At 38.6% G+C, this 27,715-nt stretch overlaps 1 protein-coding gene across 15 annotated transcripts in view; it reads left to right on the forward strand.

The window, feature by feature from the left end:
• The first annotated feature begins 3,706 nt into the window (after window positions 1–3,706).
• ptprk (protein tyrosine phosphatase receptor type K) overlaps window positions 3,707–27,715 on the forward strand; it is a 144,580-nt gene continuing 120,571 nt past the window's right edge. For 4 of the 15 annotated variants that reach the window (XM_047388776.1, XM_047388780.1, XM_047388779.1 and 1 more), the window contains exons 1-3: window positions 3,707–3,824; window positions 4,372–4,710; window positions 10,882–10,905. In XM_047388776.1, coding sequence (XP_047244732.1) covers window positions 4,629–4,710; window positions 10,882–10,905 — 106 coding nt within the window. In that variant the 5' untranslated portion in view covers window positions 3,707–3,824; window positions 4,372–4,628. The remainder of the gene's footprint in view (window positions 3,825–4,371; window positions 4,711–10,881; window positions 10,906–27,715) is intronic. The other 11 variants (XM_047388781.1, XM_047388783.1, XM_047388782.1 and 8 more) reach the window with 6 other exon arrangements.

Consider the following 27,715-nt stretch of genomic DNA (forward strand, 5'->3'; position numbering starts at 1 on the left):
GTTGTTTAATAGAGCTGCTGAGATTAATTACAGTGGTGTTCTCCATTTAATAATTAGGTGAATTTATAAAAGAAAGTTTTTGCACTGGGTTTAATTTATGAGCATTAGAGTCAAGGGGCTAGGTACAAATGGACACCACATTTTTCAATATTTTATTTGTAAAAACAATCAATTTCACATTTAAATGCTACTTTGTGTTGATCTCTCACATAAAATCCCAATAATATGTATTACACTTCAAAATGCCCCTTTAAATGAGGAGCCTACCTTTGTCAAAGGATCACTGTCCAATTCATTTACAATTTATATCTGTCCCTTTCCCATAATGGAGGTTTTGCTTGTAATCAGACCTTCAGCACATAAGATTTGCTATTGCAGGGCAATGACTACCTACCATGATTTATCTCCTGAGATGGGGAACTGTTATTTCCTTTTATATTAAAGAAAAACAGTCTCTAAATGCAAGACATCAATATTTATCCTTTGAATTTTTGCAAAAAGGCTGCTGAACAACCAATGGTTCTTTTGTAAATTTGTTGGTGTATGTTTGACAAGTTGTATAAATGACCACTATCTCTATGTTTATATTTCACTAATACATTAATTTGAAAATGCAAAGGTATCTATTAAATGGCATATGAAATACTTCAAACAATAAAAAAATGCAAATATTCTTGCAATGTTTGTAGATTTTAATACAAAATCAAGTGTCATTTTAAAATGAATGTGTGTTCAGATAATATTAGTGTTCTGTAAATAAACCTACAAACATAAGGCCATCTTTATGTAAACCCTGGTATGATTGCACTGTTACATGGCTTCATATAATCATCTGAAACCTGTAACGTCAAACAGTAAAAAAGTAAATAAATTCAGCTTTCAACAACCACAGAGCCACCAGCGCAGGGTATTAAACAACATATATTTACATTCTGGAACATCACAGTGATAATTGATCACAAGGAATAACAGTTAATATCCAGAAAACCCTTCTAGGTAGTCACATTTACAGTAGCATCATAGGAAAACCTGTAATGAGCAACACTGTAAAAGTTTCCATGAACTTTATTTTTCCTCCAAACAACAAAGCATTTTTGTGTATATGCCTGCCTACAAACAGAGAAAGAAATTGTTTGCACCCTTTATGCAGCAGAGGTGGCACTAAAAGAGACAAAACAAACACTGATAGCATACACATGCCTTTTCCCTGCTCTTACATTTCTATCCACAACAGATATTTATAGCAGAACTGAGTATCAAATCAAAACATCTATTTTGTCTATTTGGCAGGGCTGTCATGATGTTATCCATTCCCACCCTGACATGCTGTCACCAGTGGCAGCAGATGGTGAAATGTGGGCAAATGCTGTTTTTAAGTCAAACTGGGGGATAGACAAAACTGCTGTTAACACTTGCAAGTTAGCCACTTTATAATTCCACAATAAGTAGGCGATTGAGTTGAAGAAGCAAAAATGAATTGCAGATATATGTGGTATTAGCAGCTCTCCAAGGATGAATTTTTGTGAAGTGAAATAGAGGATGGATAGGTCATCAAGGGTGCTACACTCTTTTAAATCACTCTAGGAAAGGTTGGTTCTTAACACACAGACACACACACACACACAAACTCACACAAAGAAATCATTCAGCTATGGTCACAGTCCACCAAGGTTTCTTTTAAATCAAATGGAAGCAGCTTCTGGCTGTACTTCCTGATGACTTTGCAGATCCTTTGCTGCTCTGATTCATTTTTTGTTCAACAGAATTTGTTCCTGCTTAATGTTTTCATTCTGTGGGTGAGGTCAATATACACAATTTTACATTAACCCAAATATATTTTAACAAAAGATTTTTGACTTTGGGTACGTTTCCCTTTGAAATGTACAATGGCTGTCTTTTCATGTCTGACTTAGATATCGTTCCGTTCTATTATTCTTTCTTCCTCTTTTCTGCTCTCCACTGTATTTCATTTATTGTGAAGCACTAGCAGGGGTCCCTTTGCTGAAGGTTGGCTGAGAGGCCCTGAGCTGGACAGGGACCCTACATTGTGCTTAGGATTATAAATATTCTTGTGTTAGAGCTTTAATCTGGTCGGTGGGCCCAACTAAAGCTATGAATGGAATGCATTTTCCCAAATAACTGTTTGTTTTTCCTTTTGTTTTGTTTTTTTTTTTCATTTTAATTTTACCCCTTCACCTATCCTCATTTTGTATACATGCATTGTTATTTAATTCATTCCTTCCACTTTGTACCTGTAACCAAACTATTTCCTACCCGTGAATTTAATCCATTTATTATTGTTTATTTTTCGTTTTTCCACAATTTAATTAATTTGTGAGAAAAAATAGTCATAAAACGCTGAAATGTATCTATTTTATCTAATTGTGTGTTCTAACATCTTTGTATTACACCCTATTTCAGTTTCATTTATTTCTTTGCCTCTAATCAAAACAAAATAACTCTGAGTGACCTCTTGCTATCATTTATTCGAGTTATAGACAACATTTCCTTTCATTACCATAGACAGGCACAAAATGTCTGGTCAAATGTCCATTGGCAGATGACTCCTTTTTGTATTCGAAATTGGTATGACCAAAACTACAAAAGAAGAGATTTTCTTGATCAATGTAAACACTGCAATAACAAGCAATATTTATGGGGATTTATACCAATTCTGTTCTGCCAAAGTGACTTCTCATGTCCAGTATGGGACCTTAGATGTGTGATGATGTCTTTATGCATAAGATCTATTTTTCCTGTTCTTTTTGTATAATGGTTGACTGTGACCATGTTGTCACATGATTCCAATTAATGCTACAACTAGAAGGGTATTTTTTTTTCAGTAGTCATAATATCTCATACTGTATATAATAAGAGCAAACTGACCAAAATGTGATTCAGAATAGCAATCAATAGAAACAGATCATAATATAAAGTCTTCAGAATAATACACAGTCAGTCAGTTATCTGGCTACCCTAGCTGGTGCCTATCTCCAGCAGTCTATGGGCAGAGGTGGGTCACAAGTCCATCGCAGGGCAACACAGAGACACACAGGGCAAACAACCACGCACACACTCATTCACACCTAAGAGCAACGTAGAGAGACCAATTAACACAACAGTCATGTTTTTGGGCTGTGGGAGGAAGCCAGAGTACCCAGAGAGAATCCAAACATGTACAGGGAGAACATGCAAACTCCATGCAGAAAGACCCCCAGCCAGGTGTCGAACCCAGGACCTTCTTGCTGCAAGGCAACAGTGCTACCAACTGCACCTCCATGCAGCCCCATCTGTGCTGATTCCTTCGTTGCAGAACTAAAAAAAGCACTTTCCAATCATGAGAGAAAAATTGATATGCATGTGTGTGTTTAGAAATTGGTTTTTTGACAGGTACAAAATTGAGGTTAGAAAGCACAATATGGCAACTTATTGGTAAAAAATAAGCAACAGGGTAAATCAACTCAAATCAAATCACTTGAAATACAGATTTTTTGGCATCAATTCACAACAAATATAGCCTCAGGGCACTTTACAAAGAAAATAGTCTCTATCTCCAATATCTGTTTCTTTGTTTAGTTCAGTCTTGGTTTCTGCCTCTTTGCCACAGCATATCCTTTGGTGACCACCACACCTGCTACGTATTTGGTCATTTTTCTCTCATTATTCAATTCAGCCTTGTTTCTTCAGTTTGATGCTAGTCTTTTTTTTTTTTTACTATGGAGTGTTAAGAGGTTTGAGGACCCAATTTGATTTGGGTCCTTCCGCTTCATCAGGTTTTGTGACACCTAAGGCTCTTTATTGAACCTGTTTGAAGCTGTCTTGTGGTAAGTTGGGGCATGTTGAACCTGTGGAATGAGTTTACATAGTGAAGTGCCCTGTGAAAGACTTTGGTAAGGATTTAAAGAACAGTAGCCAGGAGCTGCAAAATAGCCTTCTTCTTTAAAATGACTGGATGTTTTCAACAAGAGAAAACCTATAAAATTGGTGTTTCTATTTATTTTGGTTTTTCTACATATAGGGTTATATTTTGTTCTTTAAACTACGATTTGTTGTATTTTTTTGTTTATTTATTTATTTTTCGAAAGAATAGTGAGACTTTCTAGTTTTTATCATACTTTGATTGTATTAGATAAATGTTAAGGTTTTCTCTTTTTAAATGTGTTGGGACATGTTTCAGATTTCTAACACCCAACATTAGCCTTAAGGTTTTTTTTAGTTTTTTTTTTTAGACAAATCAATAGGCAACCAGAAGCAAACTTAAAGTTAAACAATAACTGTTACAAATGAGAGCTACTTATAACAATACATTTCTTGGCTGTACAATGTATCTAATTTTTTTCCCAATCAACTCCCTTCTTGTGACGTCAACAGCTCTCTCTGCTGCGCTCGCGCTCCCTCTACGCCTCGCTCTCTTCACTCCGCCTCGCGCTCCCTCTCCACTCTCCGCGTGAAACAAAGTGTGGACTCCGCGAGCGCCCGCAGGAATCGAAAAGCGAGAGCCTGGACTGAAAAATGGAGCCGCAACACCAGATGGAATAAAAACAACCCATGCACGAAAAAGACTGAGACGATTGTAGAAACTTGGACCGAGCAAACTTTTCACGGGAGGAGAACAGTCTGGTAAAGCCATGGATACACTTTTCTCTGTATTCCTGGGAGTTGTGATCCTCTGTCTGAGAGTTGGCTCCGTCTCCGCTCAATTACCGACAGGTAAGAAGAAAAGACTAATGCATTATTTGGAGTGTTTTTGAGTGGGTAAAAGAGAAGTTTAAACGATATATCACCCGTTTTTTCGTAGTGGAAGTGCATGAATTCCTGACAGGTGTGTGAAGGTGTTGAAGAAAAGTTAACCTTCGCTTTGTCAGTGTCCCGTCATGCCTGTTTCAAAGCTCCTTTTGTGCTTTTTTTGAAATGACGCCGGATGTGAGATTGGCACTTTTTGTGATTTTTGTCAGTTTAAATATTAAAAGTTCGTTTCGTCGGCGTACTTAAACCAGTAAATAGGGTTGTTTAATTTTGCCAAGTGGGTTGAGCTTACCATAACGAGTGTCAGGCTCAGTCAGAGGTTTGGATTGTAGCCCTTTATTTTATCTAAACTCCTTTTAAGTTGCGACAAAATATATTTTTAGTTTTACAACGAGAACTTTCCTCGCAAAATCTTGAGTCTGAAGATACAAATGTACATTTAGGACAAATTAGAACACATTTACTGCTGCTTTTATAGTTATTTGTTATTTATAAGTATTTTCATTAAACTGGTACGACACTGCGGACGAACAGCTCGTGCCGTTTAGACTCTTCGTGCAGCGCGTGAATTGAGAAGAAAAGTTATTGAGCCTACGGACATCACAGTATAAAAACTGTATAATAGCCATGTAGCATGATAGTGATCCCATAAAAATATATATTTTACAACGATGTTGCACTTTATTTGCGTTTCCATTAAGTGTTAAAGTAATACACGCGTTGTCTAATGCGTAAATATTCGTTACATTTTTTTTCTTCTTTTCTCTCTCACTTGTTTAAAGCAGTTTTAGAGTAATGATTTCCTTTGCTTTGTTCGAGATCGCTCTAAGTTCTATTTAGACTCATTTGCTACGTCCTTGGTTACGTTGGATCAAAATGGTTTGGCGTGGTAGGAATACGGATGTGACGAAAACGTATTTATTCTTTTAAGATGCTATAGGAAAAGCTGAACATCCAGGCAGCATTCTGCAACTCGTCAGACTTAAAATTCGAGTTATCCGAATTGCAAAGTAGTCTAAGCAATTCGGATTACTCGAATAGCAGAATTTGCATATTTTCCAAACAAATCGACGCTCCTGCAGGTAAAGCAGCTGCTGTTCAGGGCTTCTGCAAGAGTCAACTTTTCAACTTTTCCGAGTTGCGATATATGAGAAAAGCTTCTCTAACCCCGATAGTGTCTCTGCAGGTCACCTGGTTCCGTTTGAGCCAGCGCTCTAAACTGTATGCGGGTCCGCTGTGCATTAATTTCCGCATCAGCATCTGTTTCTCTTTCAACTCATGCACAGAGAGAGAGAGAGAAAGAGACTCACAGAACTGTACTGAGAGCTGACCTCCAAAATCCCACTAAAACCTTAAGGACGCATCACGCTCCAGTTAAGTCCTGCAAATGAATCCACATTCATTGTACAAAAACCTCATTTTCTGCTCCAGTATTCTCGCTGGCAACAATCATTTCAACTTTATCAGCGGACGTTTTATTGTCACCCCTCACCCCACCCTGTAGCCCACAGCTATCCGCTTCTCTTCCCCTCCTTTGGGGCCATTTGGTCCTCTGGGCAACAAATGTGTGGAATTTCTCTGAGGCCTCTTTGGGAATGTGAATGCTGTTAATTTGCAAGTAAATACTAGTGGCGGGATGCTGCCTCGAAAAGGGGGATGTGGAATATAATTTGTTTGGATAAGGGTTTACATAGATTACTTGCACTCAGTTGCATTCCAGAATAATGAGTTACTTGTGCATAAAAGCAAATTGAGTAATGTTATAAAAAGGTACATGTTAATGAGTTGAGTTTTACGAAACACGTTTTTGGCCAGCATCTTTGCTCCGGTGCATTATTCTATAATAAACCCCTATATTCAGGCACTGTAACTTGCACTCATTCTCAATAAAAATGTTTCTCATTAAGGCTAATAGTTTTTTTCTTTTGCAGTTAATGCTAATATGATATAAAGGCAGCAGTGAAACAATAACTGCATCTGTTTAGAAATTTCAAAAAGCTTTAAAAACTTTAAAATCTTTTATACATGAAATACACTATTTACAGTCTGTGCTCCAATATCTGTTACACTAAATTAGTCTCGGCCTTGTTTGATAAATTTTTAGTTTCCCAATTACTGAGTCAAACTATAAAATGAGTGATTCTCATAAATCTCCCACACTCCGTCTTCTTATCGTACTGTTTTGCATATTTGTATGTTGGCTAATCACTTACAAAGTCAGTGTAATAAACGCGAACAAGCCTGTGGCTCACCATCTTCACAAAGTCAGTGAGTTTTATATTAAATTGACAACTTTCTAAATCTGCCTCCTCTCTGATCCAGTTGTGACACAAATTCCAGGCGTCTTTAATCCTAATGAAGTGAAATGATTGTTTTCCATCAGTGTCTCCAGACAAATTAGAAGGTTGCCGCTCCCACTGAACACAACATCTGAGCTGGTTTAATTATAACTGTAAATTATTTTAGTATTTTGAACATTAGCACCAAGTTGGTTTAATTATAATTACTTTTCTGCTCCATTTAGGAGATGAAACAAAATTGGGTGTTTTTTAATGGAGAAAACCAAGAGAAGCGAAGTGATAGTGAGAGAGAGGGAGAGGAGAAAAAAAATCAAGAAACCATTGGTTTTTGGCCGTGGGCATCTCCTCCACTCAAGAGACTGTGAAAACGGCAGGAGGGAGAGTGTGTGTGTGAATCATTGTGTGCTTCTGTCATTTTTTGTGTATGCATGGTGGAAATTTGTGTGTCCGCTCTTGTGCTTTGCTGTCACTTAAAGAGACAGAGGCAGAACGACGTTTTTAAGCCCCCGGGTGAACAACTGTACAAAGACGAGTATCTGAAATGTTTGCCTCTCATTTAGATTCATGCGAAAAATGCCTTCTCATTCTACTCATGCCATGTAAAATGGCACCAAATCAAAGGCCCGTTTTATTTATTTTCTCGTTAAAAGTAATTCCTCGGTCTGCAGTTCTTCAGATCCATTTTTATGTCTTCTGCTCAAATCAAACGTCCTTTTTGCCCAAAGCCAATCTGTTTCTAGTGATTTCAATTTGGTGATAGATTAAAAAAAACTATCTCTTTGAAAGTACTGGCTCATTCCTTGAGCTGTTTGGGGACGAAGTCTGAAAAATGTAATTAATCTGTTGAGAGAATTCATTAGCTAATCCCTCATTACACTGTGTGCATGTGTGTGCCGGGGTATGAATGAATATGAGGATTTGTGTTGAAATGGATTAGCGACACATGGCGGTTGTTCAAACTTATGATATGATTGACAGATTGTGATCTTGGTTACTGTACTTTTTTACAGTGTGAACTTTATAAACCAAACCTACCAAAAACTGTACGTTAGTATATTTTTATAAATATGGTTTTGGTGTCACAGATCCCAACACTTGTCACTCCCATAACCATGAACTAAACAAATATTTGGTTAATGTTCTGAAGAAATCTGTTAACTCAAACATGTTTTCCTTAAACCTAATCAAGTAGTTGTAGTTCCTAAACATAAGCTGAATTACTTTTCTAAATCAACCCCTTACCCAAATTTTGTGTTTAAAGGTCACATATTTTAGTCATACACAAACCAAATCTTTCACTTCTGACTTCTAAGCTTTGTTTTAAATTTCTTATGTAATTTTACAGTTTACATTATTTATAATGAACCTAATAGATAGTGTATCTTTATTGCTGAAACTAATTACCATGCTGGGTAATGTACATTTTCATCTTCCTTAACAAGTTCCCCAAGTTTTTTAAGCAGGTTTGAAGATTTTCACATGATGAAGCATAAATAATGGCATGTCTAAGTCAAAGTAAGATGTAACTAACTGAGTGTCTGTAACAATAATGGATTGGGGCATTGGTTTGCACATTATTCAGCCTGCCACAATGTTTTTAGCTTAAAATTACCTGTAAAACAAAAGTGTCTTTAAATATCTCATTTCTCCAGCTAAAATAATGGTGATGATACATTTTAAGAAAATGTTGTTCTTTGTATTTGGATAACCATCCAAACCTAAATGGTGTTTCCTTCATTATAAGATCAGTGTCCTTTGATCGATTCCACACAAAGAGATGAACAGATGACTTGAAACATTGGGGCGTGCTTGGGGTCGTGGTGATGATGGTTTGGGTTTAGGATTAAAATCCATGCCCTGCTTCAAGCACAGGATTTCAAACAGTAGTGGGTATTGCAAAAAAATATTGTTTGCCACCTCGTATGTCTTTTGACTGTGCTTTTTAAAGATATGTGCACACCTGTTTTTCTGATATGATCTAAATAAAATATACACCACATCGGAAAACTATTTAGACCCGTTTTCACGTTTTGTTTTGCTAGAACCACAAACTTCAATGTATTTTGTTCAAATGTTGAACCAAAGACCAAAGCAAAGCAGTCCATAATTATGCCGCGGAAGGAAAGGATACAAGGTTTATTAAACTTTCTATAAATAAAAAATCAAGGCAGTGTAGGTTGCATTTCTATCAGCTGTGTTTGATACTTAAATTACATTTAGTGTACTCAGTTACTTTCAGAAATCACCTAATTAATAAATAGCGTCCACCTGTGTGTTATATAGTCTCAGTATAAATACATTTGTTCTGTAAGGCCTAAGAGGCCCACAGCTCTGCACATCAATCTGAACTCACAAATCCCACCATGAAACGTGGTGGTGGTAGCATCATGCTGTGAGGAGGCATTTCTTCAGCAGGTCAGACATGACCTGTTGAATAAAGCTAAATACTGGGCAATCTTGAAAGAGAACCCCTTCCAGCAGGACAACAACCTGAAACATACAGCCAAAGCTACAACAGGATGGTTTCTATTAACACGTTCATGTGTCAACATGACCCAGTCAAAGTCCAGACATAAAGCTCACTTAAGATCTGAGGCGATACTTGAAAATCGATGTTCTCTTTGACTTTTTTTATCCAATATGAATGGGTTTGAGCTATTTTGTGATACATTCAGTCTGTAGATGTGCAAAGCTGAAAGAGAGATATCACAAAAGAATGGCAGTAATTTTAGTAAGGATGGTTGAGTCTTTACTCAGGGGCGCTGATTCAAAATGCACACACTTTGTTTTTGTAGAAAAATATAAACAAATCATGCATCATTTTTCTTCTACTTCTCAATTATGCACTAAATTGTGTTTGTCCATCACATAAAACCCCATGAAAATACATTGCAGCTTCAGTTGTAATGTGACAAACTTTTAAAAAATGTTTAAGGAGCATTAATAATTTTGCAAGCACAGTTATCTTCGAGATTGTGGCAAATCATTGGGCGAGACAAATCAAGTGACCCATGAAAGTGATGAAGTTTTTTGGAAATTAACTGAGACAGATTACTCAAAACAAATCCTGAATGCCTGAAACATCCCACCCCTGATAAATGATGTTACCAGTAGTCCAGTATCATCAATCTCTGCTCTGCTCTGTGGCTCCGGTCACAGCTGTTGGTGCAAGGCTGCCTCTCATACATCCACACTCACATTTATTTATACACACACACACACACATACGCTTGTACACACGGTTGGCTAATGACAGATTAAGTAATCAGCCCTCACAGCCGATTCATTACATTATATTGCATGCATGTACACAGGCACATACACACAATTACATAGGCAGATGTGAGAAAACTCATTGCCAGCTATGTGGGCTTGTTTTTGGTGTTAAAGATATATTCACTGGAGGTTTGGCTGGTGATTGTAAGAGACTAGGAGAAACACTGGCAGGTGAGGACAGTCTTGGAAAAGAGATTATTTTTAGGGTTACCACGAGGGTTGGTTGAGGCAAAAGGGCAATGGCTGAGGTCAGACATGTGTGGGATAGGAAGGAAGTTTGTCTTTGGCAACTTGAAGCCAGACTTGACAGTTTGAGTTTACTTTTAAAAACTTGTTTTCCACAGTAAATAAAACAAATTGATTAAAATTAATGTGTTTAATGAAAGCTTCATCCCCAAGATAATCTTACGTGCATCTGTGGTTTTAAGATAACTTTTTTTTTTTGATAGATAAATAACGAATCTATACAGACAATCTCTCTCTTGCATTTGTGAACCTTTGCATGATTTCTAATCTAATTCTGTCCTATTATTCTCTGCTTTGCTTCTGTTGGACCCAGCTCACTTGGGCCGTGCAGAAAAGGGTGAGTTACGACTTGTCAGCGAAGAGCTGCGTTACATGTTTCATTGTTCTTTCCATAGTCTTAACTCTAGGTTCTTTTGTACCAATTATTCACCATCCTCCATCACACCTTTGAGGGAATTTTTAGTTTTGCATAACCATCCCATTGAGACTAATGGCTCAACTGTTATTTTGATACTTTTAAACTCACTGTGACACCATTGACTGTTTCTTTTGTACATCTTGTTAAGCAACCATCAAAGTAAAGCTTGTAGTTATAGGTTATGGTTTTCACTGTTAGAATTTTTGTGATATTGCAATTTATTGGATTTGCTCTTTAATTGTTTGATACAATGTCAAAAAAGTTTCAGTGATCCACAAACCTTAAGGCTATGTCTGTCGAGATTTTCTTCTTCCTGCAAATAAATAGCTTGAACTAACGAAATACTTGAAGCAACCTTGTACTGGCTTGCTGTCGCTTGCATTTATAACTTTGCTTACCTGGCTGCCAATTAATCTATTTGCCGCTTGTCTGTGTGTCTCCCTCCTGTCTTTCTCTGTCTGTTTTTCTGTATAGTTAGACAGCTGTCGGTAGAGTTTGAAGTTTCCATGTGATGTTTATTTAGCTGAGCCTGCTCAGTAATAAAGGAGCTCAGAGGAACTTTGTTCTTTCAGCATCTTTTTTCCACTCTTATTTTTTCTTTGCTGTTTTCTTCTGCTGTTTCATATCTTATGTTTTGTCTCCAACGGTTTTTCTCACTTTCACACACAAACACTTGTAGCAAATGGTACATTATAAGATAGTTGTTCTTGGTTGTGAAAGTCACAAGGAAGTAAACCACTAAGAATAATTTTGGTGATGCAGCCAGAGTTTGTTTGTGATTGCCCGGTATCCCTCAAGGTTTTTAACTGACCAAGCAGAAGACCTTTTTTTTGTTCAAAAATAGACTGAAATACTTAATCTTCTGTTATTTTTTCTAAAAGTCACGCTCTTTTATTCTGTAAAATGTTACCGAATGTTACCATCCATCCATCCATCCATTGTCTTCCGCTTATCCAGGGTTGGGTCGTGGGGGCAGCAGCCTAAGCAGAGAGACCCAGACTTCCCTCTCACCAGCCACTTGGGGCAGCTCGTCGGGGGGAATCCCAAGGCATTCCCAGGCCAGCCAAGAAACCTAGTCCTTCCAGCATGTCCTAGGTCTTCCTATGGGCCTCCTGCCGGTGGGACCTGCCCGGAACACCTCACTGAGAGGCTTCCAGGAGGCATCCTTACCAGATGCCCAAGCCACCTCAACTTGCTCCCCTCAATGTGGAGAAGCAGCGGCTCTTCTCTTAGTCCCTCCCGGATGACCGAGCTTCTCATCCTATCTTTAAGGAAGAGCCCAGACACCCAGTGGAGGAAATTCATTTCGGCCGCTTGTATCTGTGATCTCGTTCTTTCGGTCATGACCATAGATGAGGGTAGGAACTTAGATCGACCAGTAAATAAAAACTTTGCTTTTTGACTCGGCTCTCTCTTCACTATGAGAGACCGGTACAGCACCCGCATCACTGCTGATGCAGCACCAATCCGTCTATCGATCTCCTGCTCTATTTTTCCCTCATTCGTGAACAAAACCACAAGATACTTGAACTGCACGTATCGAAGGGGCTGTTACACTATACTGCCAGAGTACCTCCCACAGGATTCCCAGAGGGACACGGTCGAACGCCTTCTCCAAGTCCACAAAGCACATGTAGACTGGTTGGGTGAACTCCCATGCACCCTCCAGGACCCTGCTTGGGGTATAGAGCTGGTCCAGTGTTCCACAGCCAGGACGAAAACCACACTGCTCTTCCTAAATCTGAGGTTCAACTATCTGATGGACCCTCCTCTCCAGAACCCCCGAATAGATCTTACCAGGGAGGCTTAAGAGTGTGAATCCCCTATAGTTGGAACACACTCTATGGTCGCCATTTTTGAATAGGGGGACCACCACCCCGGTCTGCCAATCCAGTGGAACTGCCCCCGATGTCCACACGATGCTGCAGAGTCGCGTTAACCTACACAGCCCTACAACATCCATAGCCTTAAGGAACTCTGGGCGAATCTCATCCACTCCCAGGGCCTTACCAACGAGGAGCTTCCTCTGCTTCCTCATTGGAAGACTATATCAGCTTTTACTAATTTCAGGGGATTTTACTACTGAACCTTTCCTAGGTCTTTTGAGAGCTCTGTGAATAGATTGCTTTTGATAAAGGAAGCCATGAGGGTGCCGTAATTTCTATCAAATTAACCTTCTTTATAAAGTGCTTTTAAAAAAAACAAAAGCTGTTAATGTACCCTTTAAAAATTAAAAGAACTCCCATTAAAATTTAAATTTCCACCAAAAACAATGACTAAATTCCTGGCCAGGGCGTGAACGTTAAATGTGAGTGGCGCTAAGTGAGATGCAAAGTTTGTTGATGCAAGCTTCAATCTAGAAATGACCATCTCCAACTTACTATGATTTATCTGTGGGAAGCTATTTATGGGGTAAGAACGCTGTCAAAAACAATGTGTATGTAAAGACGGAAATATGTGCATATTAGTCAATAGTTGTGCATAAGTAAAATATTGTATACTGGTCCTTCTCAAAATATTAGCATATTGTGATAAAGTTCATTATTTTCCATAATGTCATGATGAAAATTTAACATTCATATATTTTAGATTCATTGCACACTAACTGAAATATTTCAGGTCTTTTATTGTCTTAATACGGATGATTTTGGCATACAGCTCATGAAAACCCAAAATTCCTATCTCACAAAATTAGCATATTTCATCCGACCAATAAAAGAAAAGTGTTTTTAATACAAAAAACGTCAACCTTCAAATAATCATGTACAGTTATACACTCAATACTTGGTCGGGAATCCTTTGGCAAAAATGACTGCTTCAATGCGGCGTGGCATGGAGGCAATCAGCCTGTGGCACTGCTGAGGTCTTATGGAGGCCCAGGATGCTTCGATAGCGGCCTTTAGCTCATCCAGAGTGTTGGGTCTTGAGTCTCTCAACGTTCTCTTCACAATATCCCACAGATTCTCTATGGGGTTCAGGTCAGGAGAGTTGGCAGGCCAATTGAGCACAGTGATACCATGGTCAGTAAACCATTTACCAGTGGTTTTGGCACTGTGAGCAGGTGCCAGGTCGTGCTGAAAAATGAAATCTTCATCTCCATAAAGCTTTTCAGCAGATAGAAGCATGAAGTGCTCTAAAATCTCCTGATAGCTAGCTGCAATGACCCTGCCCTTGATATAAAACACAGTGGACCAACACCAGCAGCTGACACGGTACCCCAGACCATCACTGACTGTGGGTACTTGACACTGGACTTCTGGCATTTTGGCATTTCCTTCTCCCCAGTCTTCCTCCAGACTCTGGCACCTTGATTTCCGAATGACATGCAGAATTTGCTTTCATCCGACAAAAGTACTTTGGACCACTGAGCAACAGTCCAGTGCTGCTTCTCTGTAGCCCAGGTCAGGCGCTTCTGCCGCTGTTTCTGGTTCAAAAGTGGCTTGACCTGGGGAATGCGGCACCTGTAGCCCATTTCCTGCACACGCCTGTGCACGGTGGCTCTGGATGTTTCTACTCCAGACTCAGTCCACTGCTTCCGCAGGTCCCCCAAGGTCTGGAATCGGCCCTTCTCCACAATCTTCCTCAGGGTCCGGTCACCTCTTCTCGTTGTGCAGCGTTTTCTGCCACACTTTTTCCTTCCCACAGACTTCCCACTGAGGTGCCTTGATACAGCACTCTGGGAACAGCCTATTCATTCAGAAATTTCTTTCTGTGTCTTACCGTCTTGCTTGAGGGTGTCAATAGTGGCCTTCTGGACAGCAGTCAGGTCGGCAGTCTTACCCATGATTGGGGTTTTGAGTGATGAACCAGGCTGGGAGTTTTAAAGGCCTCAGGAATCTTTTACAGGTGTTTAGAGTTAACTCGTTGATTCAGATGATTAGGTTCATAGCTCGTTTAGAGACCCTTTTAATGATATGCTAATTTTGTGAGATAGGAATTTTGGGTTTTCATGAGCTGTATGCCAAAATCATCCGTATTAAGACAATAAAAGACCTGAAATATTTCAGTTAGTGTGCAATGAATCTAAAATATATGAATGTTAAATTTTCATCATGACATTATGGAAAATAATTAACTTTATCACAATATGCTAATATTTTGAGAAGGACCTGTATTTTCTCTATAAGAATACAAAATAAAATGTTACAACTTCAAGAAATTACAAACACCAAGTTCAAGTTTACAGTTGTGGTTTATTCTTTATGAATACAATATGCTATAACAGTTTGTGAATACGATTTATTTTCTTTGAGAATACGAATTTACATCACTGACTTGGTGTCACGTGATCTCAGGCTCAGAATATACAGGTCCTTCTCAAAATATTAGCATATTGTGATAAAGTTCATTATTTTCCATAATGTCAGGATGAAAATGTAACATTCATATATTTTAGATTCATTGCACACTAACTGAAATATTTCAGGTCTTTTATTGTCTTAATACGGATGATTTTGGCATACAGCTCATGAAAACCCAAAATTCCTATCTCACAAAATTAGCATATCATTAAAAGGGTCTCCAAACGAGCTATGAACCTAATCATCTGAATCAATGAGTTAACTTTAAACACCTGCAAAAGATTCCTGAGGCCTTTAAAACTCCCAGCCTGGTTCATCACTCAAAACCCCAATCATGGGTAAGACTGCCGACCTGACTGCTGTCCAGAAGGCCACTATTGACACCCTCAAGCAAGAGGGTAAGACACAGAAAGAAATTTCTGAACGAATAGGCTGTTCCCAGAGTGCTGTATCAAGGCACCTCAGTGGGAAGTCTGTGGGAAGGAAAAAGTGTGGCAGAAAACGCTGCACAACGAGAAGAGGTGACCGGATCCTGAGGAAGATTGTGGAGAAGGGCCGATTCCAGACCTTGGGGGACCTGCGGAAGCAGTGGACTGAGTCTGGAGTAGAAACATCCAGAGCCACCGTCCACAGGCGTGTGCAGGAAATGGGCTGCAGGTGCCGCATTCCCCAGGTCAAGCCACTTTTGAACCAGAAACAGCGGCAGAAGCACCTGACCTGGGCTACAGAGAAGCAGCACTGGACTGTTGCTCAGTGGTCCAAAGTACTTTTTTCGGATGAAAGCAAATTCTGCATGTCATTCGGAAATCAAGGTGCCAGAGTCTGGAGGAAGACTGGGGAGAAGGAAATGCCAAAATGCCAGAAGTCCAGTGTCAAGTACCCACAGTCGGTGATGGTCTGGGGTGCCGTGTCAGCTGCTGGTGTTGGTCCACTATGTTTTATCAAGGGCAGGGTCAATGCAGCTAGCTATCAGGAGATTTTGGAGCACTTCATGCTTCCATCTGCTGAAAAGCTTTATGGAGATGAAGATTTCATTTTTCAGCACGACCTGGCACCTGCTCACAGTGCCAAAACCACTGGTAAATGGTTTACTGACCATGGTATCACTGTGCTCAATTGGCCTGCCAACTCTCCTGACCTGAACCCCATAGAGAATCTGTGGGATATTGTGAAGAGAACGTTGAGAGACTCAAGACCCAACACTCTGGATGAGCTAAAGGCCGCTATCGAAGCATCCTGGGCCTCCATAAGACCTCAGCAGTGCCACAGGCTGATTGCCTCCATGCCACGCCGCATTGAAGCAGTCATTTCTGCAAAAGGATTCCCGACCAAGTATCGAGTGCATAACTGTACATGATTATTTGAAGGTTGACGTTTTTTGTATTAAAAACACTTTTCTTTTATTGGTCAGATGAAATATGCTAATTTTGTGACATAGGAATTTTGGGTTTTCATGAGCTGTATGCCAAAATTATCCGTATTAAGACAATAAAAGACCTGAAATATTTCAGTTAGTGTGCAATGAATCTAAAATATATGAATGTTAAATTTTCATCATTACATTATGGAAAATAATGAACTTTATCACAATATGCAAATATTTTGAGAAGGACCTGTAGTGGGTGGAGTTATACAATGATGTACAGTAGGTGGCAGTATGCACCTCTGAATTTGTTGCGAACCGCCAGCAGAAGAAGAGAAGAAGAAGAAGCAGCAGCATTAGCGCCAAGATGACGGACCAAGAGCATATATTAACGACATTAAGACATATATAAACTTTTTAACATTACCTGGCTTTGTACCGTAGTTTCTTGGTCCGTTCTTTTGGCGCTAGTGCTGCTCCTTCTTCTTCTTCTCTTCTTCTGCTGGCGGTTTGCAACAAATTCAGAGGTGCATACTGCCACCTACTGTACATCATTGTATAACTCCACCCACTATATTCTGAGCCTGAGATCACGTGACACCAAGTCACTGATGTAAATTCGTATTCTCAAAGAAAATAAATCGTATTCACAAACTTATAGCATATTGTATTCATAAAGAATAAACCACAACTGTAAACTTGAACTTTGTGTTTGTAATTGCTTGAAGCTGTAACATTTAATTTTGTATTCTTATAGAGAAAATATACAATACCTCTTTTGGATTTTACTTATGCACAACTATTGACTAATATGCACACATTTCCATCTTTACATACACGTTGTTTTTGACAGCGTTCTTACCCCATAGCTATTTGCCATCCAGCATTTGACCTCTATAATGCATGTCAGAATAGAGTTTACCAGTGTTGGATTATCAGGATTTAAGGGCATATAAATGTGTATGTTATTTCCATATGGAAGATTCAACCCAAAGGGAGCATGCATAATTTGAAAAAAAACACCCCCAAGATCGATCCTTGAGAGACACAACGAGAGCAGCTATAGAGAAAGAAGAATTTCACAATTTAACAGAGTAGAACAAGTTAGACAGAAAATGTTAAATACATATTTCTGTTGGTTTTGCTGTTATAAAGTACAAGTAAAGTTGAGAAGTTTCAGATATGAGGAAGATATGTTACTAAGCTTTAGTCTGTTGTGCAGTGTTACCAAGTCCTGTAACTCCTCAGGAAGTTTAGCAAATGTTTGATAAGACATAGTTTAAACCAAACCTCTAAGGGTAATTTGCAGGAGGGAATATTGATGGCTTATTTGCTAAACTTTAACCATGCCTGGGTTAATGTTTTAAAATCTCTTTTTTTTCAAAATGTTTTTCTTTCTTTTTTTGTTAAGACTAAAGTAATAAAATTGAGAAATTAATTTTTATTTGTTTTGTGTAATTTTAATTCATATTCTTAATGTGAGACACATTATCCTAAACTTAGTTTTACTCGTGTAAACATTTGTGCAAAGTGTTCTATTTTATTGAGTAGTTTGAGCAGATCAGACAACCAATCTGCATGTAAGCCTAGGTGAACTGAAAAAGCCTTGTGGCAGCTTTGGACACAACATAATAAAGATTTCCATTAGTTCAGTTATAAAGACATCTGTCACATAAATGCGACGTACAGTCAGGCAAATACACAAAAGTTGCCAGGAACATTCCATTTGCAGCATGAAAAAAGATTCAATCCTGATCTTTGATTTGTTTTGTTTTTTTCATGAAAACTTCCAGCATGTCATTGACCTTCAGTCACTTTCATCCATAAAGCTTCACTATGTTCATCCTTGTGTTATTAAAGGACACAGATTTTCAGTGCCCTTACATTCCTTTCTAACTGTTCTCCTCTCCAATTTAAGCTGATTTCAGATCAGAAGTAGTGGAAAGCTTTTGAGATATGTTAACCCTCTTGTGTTTGTGTGGGCATACTGGCTTGTGCAAATCAGGGGCTTAAAGATGGCTAGCTGACCAGTCCATTAAGATTATCATCCTCCTTCATCCACAGACACATATCTTCACATCACCACACTTCTGTTTCTCTGGAGATTTAAATCTTTCATCAGATATTACCATTTTTCCACCAAATGATCTTATAGTCTTTTTTTTCTCTCTCAAATCTGTCTGTCTGCCACCCTAATCTGTCTTTTAGCCGGTCTGTGTCTCTTTTGTATATCCCTCCTTACCGCAGATGACTGCAGACACATGGTCAGCCTGACAGTGAGCGTGTATATGCACCTACAGTCAGTCACTCTAAAAGACAGGCTGCGTGTGGGAGTGTGGAGACAGACATTTAAATGTTGAACGGCTGTCTGTATCTCTGTCAGTCTTCTGGCTGGTTCATCTCCACCTTGATGTCTGACAAAACTGGGAGTTCAGTTTGATAAAGCCTTTTGTGTTGTAGTACCATCGTTGGTTTAAAAGTTAAGAGTTTGAGCATGTTGGTATTTAGCTTGCATGGTCTTCCAGCAGACTTTGATGCTAGTGGAGGGTCCTCAGGGTCGGTTGTGTATTTATTTATTTTTTTTATTGCTTTGCTGCTTCATACTATCTGTTAAGTTATGTGAACGCGTGTTCAAAAAAAAGTTTTTGTACCTTTAAAGCCACTTGTGATGCTGGCTAAGACACTAGCACTCACTTAGAGTTATGGGGTATTCATATTCAGAAAAAAAGCTACAGAAACATGAAGAAAATGTTGGTTCATTGCAGCTAATGGCTAAATTTGTAATGCTCAAGTTGAAACAGAAGGTTTGCCCAAATTTAGGTGGTATAACAGCCTTTAAGGTTTGGAGCTGTCAGTTGAAAAAACTTCATGCCAAAAACCCAAGGAAATCAGTTTAGACTTGAATAAATGAATTGATGATACTTACAAGCAGGAGAAAAATAAACAAAATGATCACATTTCCAAACATCAAGAACTACAGTAGGAAGTATAATCAAGAAGTTCAAAAAGAGCCACATGCTACAGCACAAGCCTTGAAGAGATTAAATGTTTCAAAGACACTGGATAACAAAAAAACTGTGAGATGTCTGTAAAGACCACAGCAAAACTGTGAGAACACTAATAAATTACTTGGTAAAGTCAGGAATTAGAGCTTTGCTCTAGGAGTGGACTGCATGATTGCATACCAATAAAAACTTTTCTTTGCAGAAATGAAACCTTCTTGCTAGACTGAAGTATATTAAGGGCGGCCTGGAGAAAGATTATGCATGCTGCAAAAATTTTATTTGTTCTGATCAGATGAAACTAGAGCCTCTGTCATAGAGATGTTGCTTATTTTTGGAAAAAGAAGGTGAAGGCCTATAACCAGAAAGAACATTCTCTGCACAGTGAACCATGCTGGTGTCTTCGCTGTACCTGGAACTGGGAATCTTGTCAAGGTGGAAGGAACCATGAAAAAAGATATTTTCTTTTAAAATATCCTTCGGCAGTCATCAGTAAAACTGGGTCTCAGTCATCTCTTTGTCTTGACCTGCACAAAGCCCTGACTTGAGTCCCATTGAAAAACTCTGGGGTGAACTTAAGACAATGATTCTCGCTAGAAGGCCATCAAATCTGATTGCGCTTGAAAGATTTGCCAGAGAAGAATGTTCTGGGATTCCTTTCTGAGTGCAAAGTAAAATAACATTACCATCCACAATAAACAATGGAATTCTTGTAGGGGGGGCTATAATTCTGTCCTCAACTGTAAATAGTCATAAAATGCATACATCTTAAATATACTGTATTTTCTGAAAACTTTCTTTTACACCCTATTTCCCTCCTCATTGGTTCTAAAACCCCTTGGACCAGTTAACATATGTTAACTAACCAGTTAAAATATGACAGATTAGAACCCCTGATCAAACAAGACTAACTCAGATGACCACTTGCTGTTGGATATTATTTATTGGTATCATAAAAGCACATTTTCTTAAAGTAGATTATGTGTAGAATATAGAAAATCACTTTTAATCATCTGTTGTGAAAGCCGGTACTAACATGGGTAAGAATTGGTACAAAAACGCCTCCAAAAGAACATAAAATATTAAACATCCAAAGCTACAAATGTACAAAATGGCAGAGGATAAAATGCCAAAACCTCTACATCTCCGATATCGTTAAGCTTTTACATACTTGGTGGGTTCAGTTTTAATTTCATAGTATAAACACATTGAGATGTGACAGACACAGATCTTGGATGGAAGAAAGGATAAAATGAAGCATTTTCAACATAGACATATTACTGTTTCTAATTGATAACTCAAATATAATCAAAGTCTTCTAGAATCAGGAGGATAAAAAGAGGATATTAAACCTTTGATGTTTGCAATCATAATGAATTATCTTTCCCTTATCTTGTTTAACTTTACAATTTACTAGTAAAATTCTGTACAAAGCTTAATCCAAGGACAAGCAAATTATACTAAGTAAAAACGAATAAGCCTTTAATTAAAGCTTTTATATTAAATTAAATTGCAGCAAATTTAAATATGTGACATATCTGTTTTTTTTTTTCCTTTACATGAATGTCACTCTTTAGAATGATGGATGCATATATTTAAAAATAAACTGCCTGAAAGTTGTGATGATGAATATTTTTGACCCATGTCTGCCTTGGTAATGGTAAATTATTAAACCAGTAGAAACCAAAAAATCCTATGCCAACATACAGTATGTTAGTAGCTTAATGCTGACCTTACTAAAATTAATAGAGAATATTCTGTGCCAAACTGGACTATTGGGGTTCACACCAAAGATTATGAGACAACAGACCAAAGATTAGGGACTCTCAAAACAACTGAGTATATCTTAAAATGTATTTTTGGTGCCCAGGTCCCTCTCGTGCTTTACTCCACTTCCACAGATTACACTACATCTGAAATGTTTACTGCTCACACAATGAAAAAACCCCAAACATCACTGTGTAGAAGTAAGCAACATAAACATCAGCTATGCTGAAAAACTAATGGCCAAAACAGAGGAGTCGGCCGTCTCTCGTACCTCATACCTCATACCCACAAACAGCCAACTTAGAGATTTATATCAATGGATTCATGAGACTACACAATAGTTTTTTAACTTCCATTGATTGCAGCGTGAGAAGAGCCACCGAGACAGTAACTCCCCCAGGCACTCGTTTTTTTAAAGGTTTTCTTAAGCTGCGCTGAATCAACTTTTGTGGAAAACCCTTAACCTGAGTTTGCCTGCGTAGATTAGAGAGGCGCAGAGTTATTCGCAAAGGCCCAAACAGTGCACCCTTTCCACTTGATGGATGATAAGACAGAAAAGGCAGTGCAGAGAAACTCCTAACAGACACACAGCTGCAGAACATGTGCACCAAGAACGATGCCAAAATAGGAAATACAAGGTTTTCATTGGCAGAAAGCCCTGAGAGTCTTCTTGTGGAAGAATAAACTTTTTAAGGTGAATGTCTCAATGCACTTAGTAAACCTAAACTTCCCAGAGTTGTTGATATTTAGCAGACTTTATTTTTGCTTAAGAAGTGAAGGAAAATCTGTTAATTAACTAAATGTTCTTCCCAATCCCTCCTTTTTTTCTTATGGTTAGTTTACCTCATCCCCCCGCTTTCAGTTCTCCTTTTTATGGCCCACTAACCAAAACAGAGTAACACAATGTTTATCAAACCATCCCCCTTCTCATGTACTCTTTATTTTTTTTCTCTTTCTCCGTGTTGCCCTCCTCCTAGCCCCCATGTACCTCAACTACACCACCCATTGCTCCTACTCCCGTCCCTTCTTGTTTCTCCAGTGTCCTTATGTCCCTCCATAACAAGAGCATGTGTGGGGTTTCCAAATCCAGACTCAATGGTCTTGTATTACAGGTATAAAGCGCTCGGATTTCCTTAAGGTGAAATTTGCAGATGGAAATGTGAAAATTAGGGTAACTACAGAACAATGCTTGATGAAGAATGGCTTCAAACTGCGTTTCATTAAAAAAAGGAAACTGTAATCTACTTAAGTATTTCCAGCTGGTGCCAGTGAATTTAACTCTAAAAGGCAACAGTTTATCTGATAGCTCAAAAGCCCAAGTACACAATCTTTTCAGTAGTGTCGTGCTGGCACAGAACATTCTCACCCTTTTGTATCCACCTTACCTCTCCCCTTTCAAATTAAGGTCTCACCCACCTTTAGGAAAGGTGCTAGTATTATTTCTGCCTGCACTTTTCCTACCTAATTATTTCCTGTCTAACTCAGATGAAGACCTTAACAATCTAAGACGTAGATAAAAAAAACTGTTTCTCTGTAACAGGTTGCCATGCTAGCTGTCTATGTTTGAGTATGTTTATGTGAGACCTGTGTGTGCCTGTTTTTTGAGTTTGTGTGCCGAGCGAGCTGTCTTGTTGGAGTAACGGTTAGCAGATACAGTACTACCTCTCAATGACATTAGCTGTCTCTAATGCTCAGGCTCAGGCAAACAGACATACGCACATACATTCGCACCATACTACCTTAACACAGTGTCACTCTGTCTCATAGGATTAGTCCCACAAAGCAGGTTACTTGAAGTTAAGTACAGGCTTGAAACACAACTACAACTGTCTATGTGTGTTGAGTTTTAAAAATGACTCCAGGTGCTCGAGAACTTGAGATGCACCAAGTAGAATTCTCTAGCTGTTTTTCATAATTAGTTTTTTTTGTTAAGCTTTGACCTGCTATGATAGATTTTAGCAAATTCTAATTTCCTTTTAGGATACATAATTTAAAAAGAAATAAGAACAGAATTCAAAACATTTTTTGCAAAAATTCCTGCCATGACAGGTATTTAATTATTCATGTTAGGAGGAGTTGCGACATCAGAGAGTTGCTGTAAAACAAGGTTTTACTCTTATCTTGAAACAAAGACAAAATCATTATAGAATGGACATTTTAAACTCTTGTTTTAAACATTTTAAATTCGTAATGCTAGCCGAGCTAGCTCCGTGTGTGTTCCCTTGAGAATGAAGATCCTGACCTTATCTCTAAGGGTGCATTCACACTTGCCACTTTTGGTCCACTTTAAATGGACCAGAGTTCGTTTCCCCACTTGGTCCGGACCTTTTGTACAGGTGTGAATACACTCAAGTGAACTCTGGTCCAGACCAAACAACTGGACCGAGACCCACTTTTTGAGGTGGTCTCGGTCCGCTTCCAAACGGACTCTGGTGCGGTTCGCTTATGATCTGAATACAAACTGGCCCCGATCCGAACCAACTACAAAAAGCGTACGTCTCTTTGGACATAAAAAGCCACCGTAGCTGGTAGCAAAGGTGTGTGTTGTAAGGTAATAATACCTGATAAGCTGTGTGTTGCTTAGCAATGCTACTGGCTTGTTGTGGGACAAGGCACGTAGAGAACGTCGGCGTTCAGCACGCATTCTCCGACGGGGTTCCAAAATTATAAATAGAACATCTCAAAGTCTTGTGTTGAATGAGCTGCTCTTCATTCTCTCAATAATATTGCAGCTGTAATAACGGCACAAATATGCAGAACAGAGGAGTTGCACGCAGCACGTCTACAGCTGTTTTCCTACATTTCCGGGTCTGTGCCCTGTCCTGCCCCCGTCATTTCGGTCCAATGGGAACAATGATCGTCACCCACGTGGCTTTGTTTACAAGTAATAGTTCACTTGCAAAAAGTACAATGTGAAAACAAACCGCACCAAATGAAAAAAATAAAGTCCGCTTTTGGTCCGGACCAAACAAGCGGACCAAAGGACTTTCCTGGTCACCAGGAAAGTCCTTTGGTCCGCTTGTTTGGTCACGCAGGTGACGATCATTGTTCCCATTGGACAGGAATGACTGGGGCGGGAAAGAGCACAGACCCGGAAATTTAGGAAAACAGCTGTAGACGTGCTGCGTGCAGCACCTCTGTTCTGCATATTTGTGCCGTTATTACAGCTGCAATATTATTGTGAGAGTCAAGAGTCTGGAGTCAGTGTTTTCAGAATGGCGATGTTGCTATTTTTGTAAATGTGACTTGACTGTGTTTGTAAGATGTAGTCATTTGGAAACTTCAGCATTGCAAAACAGTTGGTGATAAACATTTGCAATTGTAGTTTTCTTGATCATAAGTACAGTACAGGTGGGTAAAGGAGGTGCAGTATTGGAAATTACATTTTCATTGAGTAATTATGTGCAAGGCAGTATTTTAGATGGCAAGATCATGGCACAAGGTAAGGATAAAGAAAGAAGAGGCTTTGCTTTGTAATAACTGGGAAAAAAAGTTTTTCTTTGGAAACATTTGCAACAAATACAGTTTTGTTATGTTTATGTTGCTATGCAGTAATGCACACTGTCTTTGTTGTGACTTGCCCAGAGTCACAGTGGGGCAGCTCAGGCATGTCTGTTCAACGCAACTACTCCCTGGTTGAATAAAGTTTGCAGTCCATCCATGAGCTCACTCCGCCTCTTCTTCTAAGGTCTGCTTTCTATCACACCTCCCCCTTCACACTCACAAACACACTCTTAACTCTCACATACCTCCAACCAGAGTGAGTGAGCATGTCGACTACATGTGGTTTTGGTTAGCCACACTTTCCTCTCACAATGGCCCCACATTAACCACTTTTACTTCACCACTGTGGAGTACATATATATATATATATATATATGGTCCTATCAGTGGATGGCGTTGTGTGTTTGCTTGTAAATCTGCCTGTCTGTACATGCACAGACATTTAGGATTTTTGTGTGTCCTAGCCTAAGGCTGAGTTGAGTAGAACAGTGAATCAAGGTTAGTGGTCCAAAGAGAGCAACAGAGGAGGAAGGAGGGGAAAGGGGGGCTTTAATTGAGGGAGCAGAAGTTACAGAAGGAGAGCGATGGCTGGGTTTGGTAAACTGGAAGAGTGTGGGGACCTAATGTGGTCTTATTGGAACAAAATATGCATTTAGTGGATCTACAGTATCTTCTGTTGCCAATAATGAGTGCTAATGTTCATAATTTGCAACACTGAACAATATTTTTACAGAAGATGTAAAGGAAAGACTCATATGTATCAAAGCATGGATTCTTCTCAATGATGGTCCAGTTAATTAGTCAGGAACTGAGGTTGATCAATTTTCCATTGATCAGCTCAGTTTGCTTAACAGCAGGTGGGAAAAACAATCTGAAGTTTATATCCATATTTTATAAATGCAAATAAAGTGAAAACTGCTCCCTTTTTGATCTGCAAAGGCATAAACAAAAACCATATTCTTTGATGAACCTTCTTATCAAATGGAGGTTAGGGACATGAGCTTCGATGCATAAATGGAGAATCATCTCTGATGCATAAATGGGGATAATTTTTGAATTATTTTTCTGTTATATTTAAAACTACTTCCTTAATGAAGAAACCTGCAGCACATTTTGTTAAATTTTTTTCTCTGAGATATATGCTTTTATACATAAATTAAGATGATCTTGTACACACTTTATTTTCTGTTAGACCAATACATTTGTTTAAGAATCTGCAGCACATTTTTTTCTTATTTATGTGTTATATTCCTTGGAATTGGACAGACCTTTAAGAAAACTGGAAATCAGGTTCGGCCATTGAAACCCTGATCAGTGCATCTCCACTTCATTGGTTATTTGGATCAAGATAATTATTTAAAAGTTTGCGTAACAGGGGTTAACTTGATCCTTAAATTTACTTCAGATAAATTGTTTATGCGTTATAATGTTAGTGGGCTGATTTTACACCAACACAGAGTACACCACACAGTACTTCTCCCGGGATTCCCGAGAGCATGACTCACTTTAATCATATTGCTTGTTCTCTCAGCAAGAAAAGCCCAACTTTGCTTGCAGCCAACTCATCCAAGTGGAGAGTCTCCACCTACATGCGATATATCAGAAATCCAAGCTTTCTAAACAATGAGTGGGCTTAAGCAGTTGGCTGAGTTTTTGCTTTAGTTAAATCTGGCTGTTATGGTAAGTTTGCCATCTTTTATGCCCTCCTAAGTGTGAATCTTATTTCCTGGCTGCTGCAAAATCAACTTATTTTATCATTATAATGTACTGTCCAAAACACTGTTTTTGTTGATATCTATTTTCATATCCATAACCTTGGTGGAGAAATAAAACAGAAAAAAAAAAAGAGATTTTTTATTATGTGATAAAATGGAGCAGACTGTGAATTAATTACACTTCCGGTTGTCATGTACCAATTACCCTAAAATCCTGACTGTCAAATGATAATTGAATCCCATGATTAAGTCTATTGCTTTTCAAACTGGACTGGTAATCTATTTTCCTGGCTTTCACCTTTTGTAAAGTTGATTTTTATCATAATTTGACAGCACTGAGTTGTGCAGCAGCACATCATAAAAGTATGGGATAGCTTTTGTTGATTTTTTTGGATATGATGTTTAAATCTCATTGTTGCAATTAGCCTGATTGTTTAACTTCTGTTTTTTGCAGCACAAGGTAAATAGTTGTGCAGTTTTGTTTCTGCTAAGATGAACAGAATAATTGAGAGCTTCAAAAGGAAAACAGAAAAGACCATGGTGGTGTTCTGGCTCATAACCGTGACAAGAAGCTATTTCAATGTATGTTACAACCCACCACCTGCATGACACAGGCCTGAACTATAATCCTTCACAAGGTAGAGGAGAGAGAAATGAGAGTTAATGATACACAAGAGAAGTGGGCAAAAGTATATGTGGGAGATGGAGCAAGAGCTTTTTGAAGTATGATAAGGAAGTATGCAAGAACAGAGCAGACGAACAGACTGACACAACAAACGCTTGCAGCTGATATTTTCTTTTCTAATGTTCTTATCTGCTGATAACAGAGGAGGGAGGCAGTGAAAGTTATGGGGTTTTTGATAGGATGAAGGTCTTAATATTGGCAAACGTTTCCATTCTTTTTAACCCTGTGAATGGGTTTTGTTTTTGATTCTCAATTTTCTCTCCTGCTAAGTAAAAATGAACAAACAAGCTATCACTTGCATATTTATTTAATAGTAATTAGGTTTCTTTTTGACCATCACAGTGGAGACATTACAGGATGCCCACCTCACAGACGGGCTCTGAACTTTGTTC

The sequence above is a fragment of the Girardinichthys multiradiatus genome, chromosome 15, assembly GCF_021462225.1.
Source record: "Girardinichthys multiradiatus isolate DD_20200921_A chromosome 15, DD_fGirMul_XY1, whole genome shotgun sequence".
Taxonomy (NCBI): domain Eukaryota; kingdom Metazoa; phylum Chordata; class Actinopteri; order Cyprinodontiformes; family Goodeidae; genus Girardinichthys; species Girardinichthys multiradiatus.